The 13,681-nt window shown below is 36.7% G+C and overlaps 2 protein-coding genes and 1 non-coding gene across 13 annotated transcripts in view; all 3 read left to right on the top strand.

Moving 5' to 3' along the window:
* The window catches only part of CPLANE1 (ciliogenesis and planar polarity effector complex subunit 1), a 116,902-nt gene that overhangs the window by 8,123 nt on the left and 95,098 nt on the right, over positions 1-13,681 (top strand). For all 11 annotated transcript variants that reach the window (XM_055555261.1, XM_055555262.1, XM_055555258.1 and 8 more), the window contains exons 7-15: positions 758-914; positions 1,339-1,442; positions 4,985-5,167; positions 7,391-7,640; positions 8,119-8,274; positions 8,455-9,224; positions 9,806-10,014; positions 10,215-10,295; positions 13,030-13,194. In XM_055555261.1, coding sequence (XP_055411236.1) covers positions 758-914; positions 1,339-1,442; positions 4,985-5,167; positions 7,391-7,640; positions 8,119-8,274; positions 8,455-9,224; positions 9,806-10,014; positions 10,215-10,295; positions 13,030-13,194 — 2,075 coding nt within the window. The remainder of the gene's footprint in view (positions 1-757; positions 915-1,338; positions 1,443-4,984; positions 5,168-7,390; positions 7,641-8,118; positions 8,275-8,454; positions 9,225-9,805; positions 10,015-10,214; positions 10,296-13,029; positions 13,195-13,681) is intronic.
* On the top strand, positions 2,923-3,801 carry LOC129633345 (40S ribosomal protein S27-like). The gene is made up of 2 exons (XM_055555279.1): positions 2,923-2,930; positions 3,558-3,801. Exons 1-2 carry the CDS (start codon positions 2,923-2,925, stop codon positions 3,715-3,717), a joined length of 168 nt encoding a protein of 55 aa, XP_055411254.1. The 3' UTR covers positions 3,718-3,801.
* LOC129633491 (U6 spliceosomal RNA) lies at positions 3,464-3,571 on the top strand. The gene has a single exon (XR_008705074.1). It is a non-coding gene; the product is annotated as a U6 spliceosomal RNA (small nuclear RNA).

Consider the following 13,681-nt stretch of genomic DNA (forward strand, 5'->3'; position numbering starts at 1 on the left):
TAGAATGCATTTAAAAGCATTTCGATGTTTGGCAAAACTAATACAATATTGTGAAGTTTAAAAATAAAATAAAATTAAAAAAAAATAAAATAAAAATGTGCAAAAAAAAAAAGCATATAATGACTTAAGATAAACTAAAATAGTGAGTTTTTTTTTTCTGTTTATTTTCTTTATTTCTTATGCTAGCAGTACTTTTTTCAGGTGTAATTTATATAAAGTCAAATGAACAAATCTTAAATGTACAACTAGGTGTTGGTGGTTTAGTTGCTAAATTGTGTCTGACTCTTTCGAACCCATGGACAGTAGCCTGCCTGGCTCCTCTGTCCATGGGATCCTCTAGGCAAGAATACTGGAGAGGGTTGACATTCCCTTCTCCAGGGGATCTTCCTGACCCAAGAATTGAACCTGGTTCTCCTGAATTGCAGGCATATTCTTTACCGACTGAGCTATGAGGGAAGCCCAGAAATATTTGTAATAATGTAGAAATATGTGTATCTAAACTTTTAGTGGATGCACATGTGTTTGGGGTTGGCGTAGGACATGCCATTAATACAAAACTCTGATATGGACCTACCTTGTTTAGTTAGCAGTTGCTCTTTTGTGCCCTGGATAAAACTTGTGAGCAGTTGCTAAGAGACCCCAAATATATATGCATATGAAGGAATTTAGCTGGACCCATCAATTTTCTGTAATGAAATATGTATTAATATGAAAGTTACTATACTTCCTGTTTTCAGTTATTTCATTCCTTTCTTAGATCACTGTCATATCATGTTCAGTGGGCTCAGCAGGATTGCCTTCTGTGCAGTCTGATCCCTAAATGTGAGTCAGTGAAGTCAAGGGGAGCTCTGATTTCTGCATTTTCAAGAGATGGACTTACCCTGGCAGTAACGCTTAATCAGAAAGACCCAAAGGTCAGTAAATGTAATCTCTCTTGGGAGTAAGCTGTAAAAGAGGGAGTATAGTTCAGTTTAGAGATTTTTTTTCCCATTGAATATGTTTTTTTTTTTTAATACTACTTTATGTTCTTTAAATTGGTGTTTTCTGATCTAACTTGACTTTGTAAATTGGTAACATTATTTACATTAGGTGCCATAATTCTCAAAATTTGACCTTCAGAAGCGAAAAGAGGATAATGGAAAAGGAAGAAAGAGGGGCAAAGTGGTAACTGATATTCTTAAAATGTAGTGTAAAAGGGAAAAGAGTTATAGATGGTTGGTATTGTCTTGCCAGTTGGGAAAGACAAGATAGTTTGTTGATATAATAGATCTCTAGGTCTTCAGAAATATAAGTAAAATGATTTTAATTGTTTTGTTGTCTTTTTTTTTCTCTTTCTAGGCAACTCAGGTATTATTTATAAACACACTGAATTTTGTTACTCTCTATGGTAGCCTTAAAGGATGTAGTAATAAGAATCCTGTGGTTCCAGCTACTCTTGTCAGGTAAGGATTTGTTTTTATTTCTAAATAGTGTTTTTCTTTTACTTTTTTAATAGTTTAATAAGTTTAAGGCTCTGATAAGTAGTATCTAAATAGATATTTTCACAACAAATATTCTTAAAAAGAATTCTTTAAGAGATGGGAAATTCTTCAAGAGATGGGAATACCAGACCACCTTACCTGTCTCCTGAGAAACCTGTATACAGGTCAAAAAGCAACAGTTAGAACTGGACATGGAACAATGGACTGGTTCAAAATTGGGAAAGGAGTACATCAAGGCTGTATATTGTCACCTTGCTTATTTAACTCATATACAGAGTACATGCGAAATACCAGGCTGAATGAAGCATAAGTTAGAATCAAGATTGCAGAGAGAAATATGAATAACCCCAAATATGCAGATGACACCACCCTTATGGCAGAAAGCAAAGAGGAACTAAAGAGCCTCTTGATGAAAGTGAAAGAGGAGAGTGAAAAAGCTGGCTGAGAACTCAACGTTCAAAACACTAAGATCATGGTATCTGGTCCCATCACTTCATGGCAAATTGATGGAGAAACAATGGAAACAGTGACACACTGTTTTCTTGGGCTCCAAAATCACCGCAGATGGTGACTGCAGCCGTGAAATCTGCCTACTCCTTGGAAGAAAAACTGTGACCAACCTAGACAGCATATTAAAAAGCAGCAACTTTACTTTGCTGACAAAAGTCCATATAGTCAAAGCTATGGTTTTTCCAGTAGTCATGTATGGATGTGAGAATTGGAACGTAAAGAAGGCTGAGCGCCGAGGAACTGATGCTTTTGAACTGTGATGTTGGAGTCCCTTATACAGCAAGGACATTAAACCAGTCAATCCTAAAGGAAATCAATCCTGAATATTCATTGAAAGGACTGATACAGAAGCTCCAATACTTTGGCCATGTGATACAAAGACTTGACTCATTAGAAAAGACCCTGATGTCAGGAAGGATTGAAGGCAGGAGGAGAAGGGTTGACAGAGGATGAGATGGTTGGATGGCATCACTGACTGAATGGACATGAATTTGAGCAAAATCCAGAAATGGTGAAGAACAGGGAAGCCTGGCATGCTGCAGTCCATGAGGTTGCAAAGAGTTGGACATGACTGAGAGACTGAACAACAACAAATAGATATTTAGATAGATAATGCAGCTTTCAGCATTTGTGCTTGATAGACTTTAAAGTTTGTTTTATATGTTGGACACAACTGAGCAACTTCACTTTCCCCTAGAGAAGGAAATGGCAACCCATTCCAGTATTCTTGCCTGGAAAATCCCACAGACAAGGGAGCCTGGCAGGCTACTATCCATGGGTTCACAAAGAGTCGGACACCGCTGAGCAACTTCACTTTATATAAGGAAAGCCTTCAGTCCTTTAAGGAAGGGTCTGATAGGGTGGAAGATACTTGAACACATTTTCTTTTCTCTTTTATTTCTTTCTATGTTTTCTTAGGAAGAGTAGGATTATGATTAGGTAGAGAAATACTGGGCTTAGAGAGACTGAAATGAAGAATCCTGGGTTGGGAAGATCATTTTATATACTCAGGCTGGGGTGTTTTTAGCCTTTTAAACAAAGTTGGCATTCTCTGCATATGGGTGGACAGCACCGTAAGTGGTGATTTTGGATGGCAAGGGACCTGTGCAGGATTATAGGGTAGGAAGATTTCCTCTTCCTCTTGGATTCTTCTAATTTCCTTTTCTGAACACTTCTCTGCTGTTCTCTGACTTTTCAGAGTTTTCAGGTTCATCTAGCCATACATTTTTATTTTCTTTCTCTTCCCCAAATTTCCTTTCTAGTCTCAGTTCAGTGGTCTGTTTGACTTAGGGTGCACATCATTTAAATGAGAAGGAGCTATTTTCTGTCCCCATGAAAGAAATATTAATATTTCAGACAGTTAAGGAGTGGTAAAGATGGCTTTGGCAAGAGGGAATCTGCTCTTGAGTGGAGCTCTGGCAGGCTCCTGAGAGACAGGCATGGTATTGACCTTCAAAATCTACTGGTAGATCTTAGTAATGGATATCACTAGGATTAGAAGTTGTTCTGCGATACAGAGAAGATTAGCATGGCCCCTGCGCAAGGATGACACGCAAATTCGTGAAGCGTTCCATATTTTTGCCCAGGATGCTATAAAATCACCACCGTCTTTAGCCATGCACAAACAGTAGTCTTGTGTGTTGGCTGCTCTACTGTCCTCTGCCAGCCTACAGGAGGAAAAGCAAGGCTTACAGAAGGATGCTCTTTCAGACGGAAGCAGCACTAAAAGTACCCTGTGTCAAGATGAACGGGAAACCATCCCAATAAACACGTTTTGGATAAAAAAAAAAAAAAAAAAAAAAAAAAAGAAGTTGTTCTGACTATGATGTAAGTGAATTAAAAGCTTTACATTTTTAGGTAGTATTTTCATCTTATGATTTGTTTATGAATGTAAGTAAATTTCTGCTTGGTATGTTGTATGAACTAGATACTTAACTTATAGGCAAAGTACATCATGAGAAATGCTGGGCTGGAAGAAGCACAAGCTGGAATCAAGATTGCCGGGAGAAATATCAGTAACCTCAGATATGCAGATGACACCACCCTTATGGCAGAAAGTGAAGAGGAACTAAAAAGCCTCTCGATGAAAGTGGAGAGTGAAAAAGTTGGCTTAAAGCTCAACATTCAGAAAACGAAGATCATGGCATCCAGTCTCATCACTTCATGGGAAATAGATGGGGAAGCAGTGGAAACAGTGTCAGACTTTTGTTTTTTGGGCTCCAAAATCACTGCAGATGGTGATTGCAGCCATGAAATTAAAAGACACTTACTCCTTGGAAGGAAAGTTATGACCAACCTAGATAGCATATTCAAAAGCAGAGACATTACTTTGCCAACAAAGGTTCGTCTAGTCAAGGGTATGGTTTTTCCAATGGTCATGTATGGATGTGAGAGTTGGACTGTGAAGAAAGCTGAGCACCAAAGAATTGATGCTTTTGAACTGTGGTGTTGGAGAAGATTCTTGAGAGTCCCTTGGACTGCAAGGAGATCCAATCAGTCCATTCTAAAGGAGATCAGTCCTGGGTGTTCTTTGGAAGGAATGATGCTAAAGCTGAAACTCCAGTACTTTGGCCACCTCATGCGAAGAGTTGACTCATTGGAAAAGACTCTGATGCTGGGAGGGATTGGGAGCAGGAGGAGAAGGGGACGACAGAGAATGAGATGGCTAGATGGCATCACCAACTCGATAGACATGAGTTTGAGTGAACTCCGGGAGTTGGTGATGGACAGGGAGACCTGGAATGCTGCAATTCATGGGGTCGCAAAGAGTCGGACACGACTGAACTACTGAACTGATGAACTAGATATTTATGAGCAAACTCCTTTCTTCTTACTTATTTCTTGGGAAGTAAGATACACAAAATGTATGTGACATTTGCCTACTATTCATTCTTTTGCCCTTATTTTTTGAAGTATTTCACCCCTTGGCCATTATAAATTGTTAGAGACATTGTAGAGGGTCCTTTCTAAACATCTTGTTTTGCTTTTTCTAGGTCATACTGGGTAGGTGATGTCAGCTGGACTCACGATAGTCTTCTTCTGGCTTGTGTGTTAAAACGTGGCTCCCTGGTTTTATTGACCTGCCACGGTGAACTGCTAACGTTAATTACATTTGGTTGCTCTATAGAATTTGGGCCAGCAGAATTTATTCCTCTTCACCCACTAATCACATATAGGTGAGATATTTGAATCATTTAATTTATTTACAGAAGTTTTTCTCTTTTGGTATTACTTTACTGTGTATTTTTTTTTAATATAATTTCATGTTTCAAACTTATTCTTTCTTTGAGTCTGTTATCTCAATATCTGTTTATTTATAGTTTTCTTCTATTTCTTTTTGTTGCTTAATCCTGGTGAAAATTTGACAATGTGACTATGTAAGTATATGTTATTTAAATATTTAACAGCATTAAAAATGTAACTTCTTTGATATAAAAATTAATAAAAATGTGATATGTCTTTTATTGTTTTAAAAGCAGAGCACTTAGATAAAAATTAACTTGGCATGTGGATGTATCTGGCTTCCCAGGTGGTGCTAGTGGTAAAGAACCCGTCTGCCAGTGCAGGAATGTAAGAGACATGGATTTGATCCCTGGGTCAGGAAGATCTCCTGGAGGAGGGCATGGCAACCCACTCCAGTATTCTTGCCTGGAGGATCCCATGGACAGAGGAGCCTGGCGGGCTACAGTCCATGGGGTCGCAAAGAGTCAGACACGACTGAAGCGACTGAGCACCCATGGATGTATCTACTTTTTTCCCAAAGGGAATAAAGGGGAAAGTTGTTGGAAATGGATAGTAGACTTTAGAATTCAGCCATATTTAAATTTTAAATTGTGAGATCATGTAGCAGTTTGGCTTTGGAGTCAGATCAAGAATCAAATCTTGGTTCTTCTACTTACTGGTTGTGTGAGTTTGGGTAAGTTACTCTTTGAGCCTCATTTTCTTTTACTCTGAAATGAAGATGGCAGTAATTGTCTCTTAGACTTGAAGGAATGAAGCAAGATAATAAATAATTTTAAATTGCTTTAGCACAGTTCTGGCATAAGAGCTCAGTAAATGTTTGTTTTTATTGATGTTGGGTAGACACATAAGATAGTTGTTTACAAAATAAAAAATTGGAAAAGGTCTTTGAAATTAATCCATTACCTTTGCTTTACAGAAGGAAAACTGAGGAGGGATGTGTCCTTGATTATATTTAACAAAAATTTTACCTTATTTCTAGCAATAGATAATTATGATGGGAAAACTTGTCACTTCCTGCAGTGAAAGTGTTTTTCCTTATTATGGTCTGATTCCTAATTGACTTAAATTTTCCTCACATTTTCCTTAAAAATTAGTATTTAGGATCTTTCAGAATGGATTTTTTTTTTCTGATTACAAAAGTAATACATATTCACTATTTTTAAAAGCTTAATCAAATGTTACAAAACTAAATACTATCGAAAGTGAAAGACTTGTAATCCTATTCCTTAGAGATAACAGTTATTAGTATTTTAGTGTGTTGCCCTCTTAATTTGAAAATTTTATATAACATGTGCAATAACAGTATTAATTTATTTTTTAAAGCAAAATAAATTATACGATACATGCTGTTTACTCTTTTGCTTTTTTGATTTGACAGTATGTCTTATACATCTTTCCATGGAGTTACTTTTTAATGGTTTTATAAATTTTGTAGACTGTACCTTCTAAAACCAACCTGTTGTGGGCCATTTGGTTCATATAATCTATAGTTAATTATTTTCCTAACCAGAAAAAAATATATTTTGGTTCTCTGTTCTCTTTATACTTATAAAGCCCCAAAGTTAATAATTAATGATATTAAGTAAATACTTATAAAGCCCCAAAGTTAATAATTAGTGATGTTAAGTAATCAGTTGATATTAAGTATTCAGAATTAGGTATACCACTGTAACAATAAATAACTACATTTATATGGAAACTCAGTCAAATTTAACCTTAAGCTGATAAAATTTTACTCATCACCATCCTCTCCAAATGTTTCTTAATAACAAGACTACTCACAGCTCCTATTTATATTTTTACAAGGATATTTAAATATATGGTAAGAAAGTTAACAGCTAAACTGTCTTTAATAGTAAAAATAACTGCCTCAGTTTTTTTCAAAAAGAGATATAAAGCTGGATTACAAACAATATTACAGGCAATAGAGCAAATGTCACAATTCTGGGAAAATTAAAAAAAACCCACCAACCTCTGTATTATTTAATTACTTATGTTTTCCTCACAGATCTGTGCACATTTAATATTTTTCCGTTTAATTTGCGTGCTTTTTCATCATTCTGAAATGTTTTTTTTTTTCCTTTGGAATAATGTACTTGTTTTTTTTAAAAGATTTTCCTCTCACTAATTCTTGAATTTTGATGTTTGTTTGCTAGACCACAGCAGTTTACACTTCAAGATTCAAATAATTCTGTAGATTCATCAGCTTCAGATAGTGACCCTATGAGACAGAGATTCTCTATAAAAGCACACTCACGATTACCCTACCTCATTATTTCTGATGGATACATGGTCACAACTCTTCGATTTCTTGATAATCTGTCTCCATCAGTGCTCATGAGATCCCTTCTACTTGATTCAACGCAGAGGCTTGAGAAAACATACGAAAGTGTGATACTGTGCAAGGTATGGTGCTTTTTGGTACCATCAATAAAAGCTGGCTTCTCAGTCTTTTTTTTTTTTAATTTATTTATTTTTAATTGAAGGATAATTGCTTTTCAGTATTGTGTTGTTTCCTACCAAATGTCAACATTTCTAAATTTAAAACTGTACTGACAGTGGTGTCCTTGGCTCGCATACGTTTGTCTGTAGACGTTATCATTGTAGTACAGTTATGGATCAAACTTCCATGGTGGCTCAGAGGGTAAAGCGTCTGCCTACAATGCGGGAGACGCAGGTTCAATCCCTGGGTCGGGAAGATCCCCTGGGGAAGGGAATAGCAACCCACTCCAGTACTCTTGCCTGGAAAATCCCATGGACTGAGAAGTCTGGTAGGCTACAGTCCATGGGGTCGAAAAGAGTTGGACAAAGAGTTGGACACGACTGAGCAACTTCACTTCACTATAGATAAAACTTTGCTCTTGGAAATCTTCTTTTTCTATAGCCAAAAGGCAAAGGTCTGAACTTGGGATCACTGAATTCCCTAAGATCTAGCTTGTTAAAGCACCAAAGAAATGAAAATGTAGCTGATTCTACTGTTCCCAAATTCTTGCAAGCAGAAGAAACATTGAAGTTAAATGAAGAAACAGCAGATCTGCAGGTACTTGCTAGCAATGTTTTATTTATTTTGAGCAGTTATGTACTGATTTTATTCCAAGAAACATATTTTGTTTTCCTGTTATTAAAGAGAAGAGAAATTTGATAGCATTAAACTGATTCTACTTGTAAGGAATTAAACGATATTAATATTAATAATAATTTTTTCTCTCTCATGTTTTAGGATTTTGAAGCAGAAGAAACTGATGATGGCAGATGTTTTCCAAACAACTTATTCTCTTTTTGGAACCAAAAAAATGATCGGTTATTTAGTAGTGTTGAGGAGGGAAGATTGGAATTTGCTTCTATGTTTGATACAATACATGCAAAAGATAATACTGAGGAGACAGATAAAACTGTTATAGAACTGCACTCTGTCCAGAAAAATCTCCTTGCAGCATGGACTATAGGAATTTCAAAAAATGTGGCAGAAAAAAATTTAATGTTAAACTACACAGTAGTTTGTATCACTCATTTTTTGTATATTCTTCAGTTTATAAAATGTCCTTTTCCCAAACTTGATCTTTTTTTAAGCAAGAGCTCAAAACATAATACATGGGTACTTTGTATCTTTCAACTTTTTCATCAGTGTTTATCAATCCAGTATTGGGATATGAGATACAAGCAAGATGTAGGACATTTGGTGAAGCTGACCTCAAATACTATAAAGCTTTTGCTAACACAGCAACAACAGGATCAGTTATTCTCAGAGAAGCTTTTAGCCTGTTTTCATTTACTCAGAATGGTAGCTGATCATTTAAATGGCGTGTACAGTCTTCAGCCTGAAGTTATGTCAGCATCAGCTGATGGAAGTAGAAGAGCAAAGCAAGACTCATTGGTGTTACCCATTTTTCAAATGTTTCAAGACAGTGAATCTTGGGAAAACTGGTCTTGGAACTCATCTTTCAAGATTCATCCTCAAGTATTAAATTTTGTGCAACAGCCAGGACACAGGTACAATGACTTCACTGTTAGGAGACCATCAGCATTGTAGATTCTTCAAAATTGAGATGTAATTCCCATACTGTAAAGTTCATTATTTTAAAGGATACAATTCAGTCATTTCTATTATAGTCACAAGGTTGTAGAACGAGTAGCACAAATTCCAGAATATTTTTATCACTCCCAAAAGAAATCTTGTACTGTTAGCTCTCAGCATCATAGATTTTATGTTATTTAAAAGTATTTTAGAATTTATGCCAAACATTTTTCAGCACACATTGTTAGTCATGGGCAATCATGATACTGTTGAAAGATTCTGATTTAGATAAGCACTATAGAAAAAATGACCTCAGGTATATAAAGCATTTATGGAAGTTTAAAAAATGTGCATTTTTTTTTTACTTTTTGCTATCTTTGAACCTGATCAGTTGTATGCGTATTATTACCTCAGGGAAGAATACATGGAGAGAAAAAGACTAATGAGGAGGCTATATTCATTAGCTGTACTCTTAGTAAAGGCTAAAAAAAGGCTATACTCATTCTTATCCCTAGTCTGAAATTTGATTTTTATGATTACCTAATTCTGTGTGCAGATTGATTGTTCTCTGGAGAATATTGTACAGAAAGACTTTATGGTATCAAATGCAATTAAGTCAAAGAGTTCCTGAAGATGGCATGCAGTTAACTGAAAAGATGGCTCGTGAAGCGTCTGCTGTCAAGTCCCTGTTATGCCATATACAGGCTGAACTGCAGACTGCTGGCGTTCGCTTGAACCAGACCTTAGAACTTAAATCTATCAATGGTCAGTATCTTATAAACAATTTCTAACCAGGCATAAGCGATAGTAGGTTGTTGGGCTTTGAGTTTATTGATTGGTTGTAATTATTTGTTTTTTTTCAAAATAATTTCTGGCTGCACTATATCCACTACATTTTAAAACAAGTAAATTTTCATAAAGTAATTCAATTAACCAGGACTAACTGTTTGTTAAAAATTTTGTAGGGGAAGAGTGTTTCTTATTAGGATCATATGAAAAATCTGTTCAAATATGGAAGAAAGCTCTACAAGAAACCTGCGAGAACGGTAGGGGGGTGTTAAAATAATATTACTTGCCATGATGTTCATGGGACCATATTTTAGCATGCTGCTGTTCTTAAAAATAATTTCAGATTTCTGAGAACTGACAATTTCTTAATGCCTAAATAAAATACATACTGTAGGTACCTTGACTGTTAGAAATAGTTATTTAAAATTATTCTTAGTCTTGGAATTTGTAGCACCAAGAATTTTTTATCTTATCTGTAGATAAGACTCCTCTGTCCTTTTTTTGGTTAGTGATGGAACCTGTGATTGATTGGTAATGGGTAAAAAAGAGACTTAAATCCTAAATTTAAAAAAAAAATGTTATTTAGCGGTACCCCGCTCCAGTACGCTTGCCTGAAAAATCCCATGGATGGAGGAGCCTGATGAGCCGCAGTCCATGGGGTCGCTAAGAGTTGGACAAGACTCAGCGACTTCACTTTCACTTTTCACTTTCATGCATTGGAGAAAGAAATGGCAAACCACTCCAGTGTTCTTGCCTGGAGAATCCCAGGGACGGGGGAGCCTGGTGGGCTGCCATCTCTGGGGTCGCACAGAGTCGGACACGACTGAAGCAACTTAGCAGCAGCAGCAGCAAGTATCTACAAGAGAAACTATGAGTCAAATAAGGTTCTATTACCAACTTATAGAAACTTTGAGCTAAGGCTCTCTGCCCTTAAGTAATTCAACTTTAAGAATTTCCTGTGAGTTAGACTTATTATGGGGCTACGTGGAGTTTTTGATGAGACAGTAGGGATGTGGATTCTAGAAACTGGTGATAGCTTTTATGATATAGGGCTGAGGGTATACGATGATAGAGGTTTTCAGCCAGTGATTGTGGAGCTAACCTTGACTTCCACTACTGGTCAGGTTTAGCCAATTATTAAATTTATTTTCTGGCTGCTGTGGCTATGTATTGAGGGCCTGCTATGTGTGTTAGACAATAAGAATAACTGAAATAAACAAGTTTACCCTCAAATTGCCCACAGTGTGGAGGATAGATTGCATGAACAACTGGCAGGTTTCTCATTATGCTTTATGGTATTTGTTGAGGGAGCACACGGTCTGAACTGGAGTGCAAACATCAATCTGGAGAAAACCTGGAGGAACAGACATGTAAAACTGAGTGAAAATTGTTCAGGTGAAGGAGTGGGAATGGTGTAACATAGGATATAGCACTCCAGAAGCAAGAAGACATGAGAAACCATGGCAGTTTGGTAAATTGCGAGTAGTTGACCAGGTTATTTGAAACATATATGTAATATTGAGGATAGGGTGGTGAGCGCTGAAGTGAGAGGAGAGAATAGATGATAAGGGAAGATACTATGCAGTGCCATGGGATTAAGGTTTTATCCTGAAGACAGTGGGATCTGTTAAGATACAGAAAGAGTACTTTCCAAATAAATATAGGCCATTTGGAAAGATCACTTTGGTACATTACAGAGGGCCATTTGTTGGAGTGCGGTATAGAGAAGTGGGTTTTAGCTAGAAGCAAGAAAATTAGTCAGTTGAAGAGGTCCTGAAGCAAAGCAATGTCAAGAGTACTGGGGAACAAAAGTCACATTTGTCAGATGTTTAATAGGTTTGATCAAGTGAACTTGTGACTGAGTAGAGAAAGAAGTCTCGTGCAGTTCTCAGATTTGGAGATTGTACAGCTGGATGAAGAAGAATGGCGTTCAGTGTGATGAGAAGTTCTCATGAAGAAAAGTTTTCATAATGAGTTTTATTCTGGGCCTTTTAATTTAATTTAATTTCCAATTGTATCCAATTGGAATGGTTTCTTGTAGTGGAGACTGAAAGTAACAGTGGCTTCAACAAGAAGTTTATTTCTCTTAGGAAAGGAGGCAAGGAGTTGACAGTCTGGGGCTGATTTGGTATTTCGGGGGTCCCATCAAGGACTCAAGCTTATTTAGTGTTTCTTCTCCATCATCCTTAGTGCATTGCTTCCACTCTTAAGGCTGTTGCATGAATTAACATGGATGCTGGAGTCCCAGCCATCACGTGCACAACCCAGGTGACAGAAAGGAGGCAGGCAGGAGGGGCAAGAGAGGGTGCACCTCCTGGCTGAGATGCCTCTTTACACAGCTTGTCTGGCAGCTGTATACTGTATTATCTCTTGGCTAAGAACTTTGTCATATTTTCTCATGGCCACATTTAGCAAGAAATTGTGATCTGAGTGCATTGGAACCCCAAATAAAATTAGAATTCTTTTACTCAGAATGGTGGATAAGGGGCAGGTAACCGGCAGTCTCAGTCCTAAACACCTTTTAGATACTTGAAGACAGTGGTCAAGGGATCCAATCTTATTCGACAGTATTTCTTCTCTGGAAAGTCTCTTTGACCGTCTGTTTGATACATGTATGTGTGTTTTTTTAATTTGTGTTTTTAGCATGTGCCCTTCTGTTTCATACCTTGTGTACTTGAGAGAGATGTTGTTAGTGGACCTCGGTTAGTACTGAGATGAGCATTTGCACCTCTTTTTGGATAAATTCTTAGTCATCTTAGGACCTGACCACAGAAAATAAAATTGTTCAGAATTTACAATGAAAAAGAACAAAATATTGCTGACCTGTTTTTTTTACTCAGTTGTGAAACAGGTACAGAAAAGTTCACATGACACAAGTGTACAGTTGATGAATTTTTATATCTGAACATTTCCGTCTATCCAGCACTCAGATCAAGAACATTACCTAGCTAACATGTTTTTTAATGTAAGTGTAATTCTGCCCTATTTAAGGAGGAAGAAGGACATGTTTTCTTCAGCTTCGCTATTATCTTTCTCTTTTATACTGCCACCTCTATAACTATAATTTAAATGATGCTCAAGGATTATGTGATCAGCTAGTAAGAGAAATACTGAGATGGTCCCACCTTCCTGTAAAAGAAAACGAAGATTGTTCAGGTATGCTTTTCAAAAATCAGTATTTTTGTTTGTTTGCTTCTTTGTCTTTTAATGCCATCTGTTGGATTTAATGTATTTTGGTTCATCAATATAAAATCAGTATGTTTAATGTTAGCAATTTGTATTTATAGGTTTAGCTATGAAATTGCTTATACATAAAAGTTGGTTGCTCTGTTGCATTGTGGTGAATTTTTGGACTGTTGGCTTCTTAGCAGCAAGGATCATGTTTTTGCTTGTTTTTAACCTTTGAGTCTCTCAGCTTAGCGGCACTTGCCTGCTGAACTGTTATAATTGTTGTCTCAAGTCTCACAGCCCTGTTTGTTAGACATAATGTCAGGTACCCAATGTCAGGTACTTTTGCTTAACATGTTTGTATTTTCTCTAATGGTTGCTTAAGGTGGTTTGCTAAAGTGATCAAAATCACTTTCTGACATATTCAGGGCCTTTTTAAATCTGTTTAAGAGATTGTAGAATATTTGAATTGTCC

The sequence above is a fragment of the Bubalus kerabau genome, chromosome 18 (genome assembly GCF_029407905.1).
Source record: "Bubalus kerabau isolate K-KA32 ecotype Philippines breed swamp buffalo chromosome 18, PCC_UOA_SB_1v2, whole genome shotgun sequence".
Taxonomy (NCBI): Eukaryota; Metazoa; Chordata; class Mammalia; order Artiodactyla; family Bovidae; genus Bubalus; species Bubalus kerabau.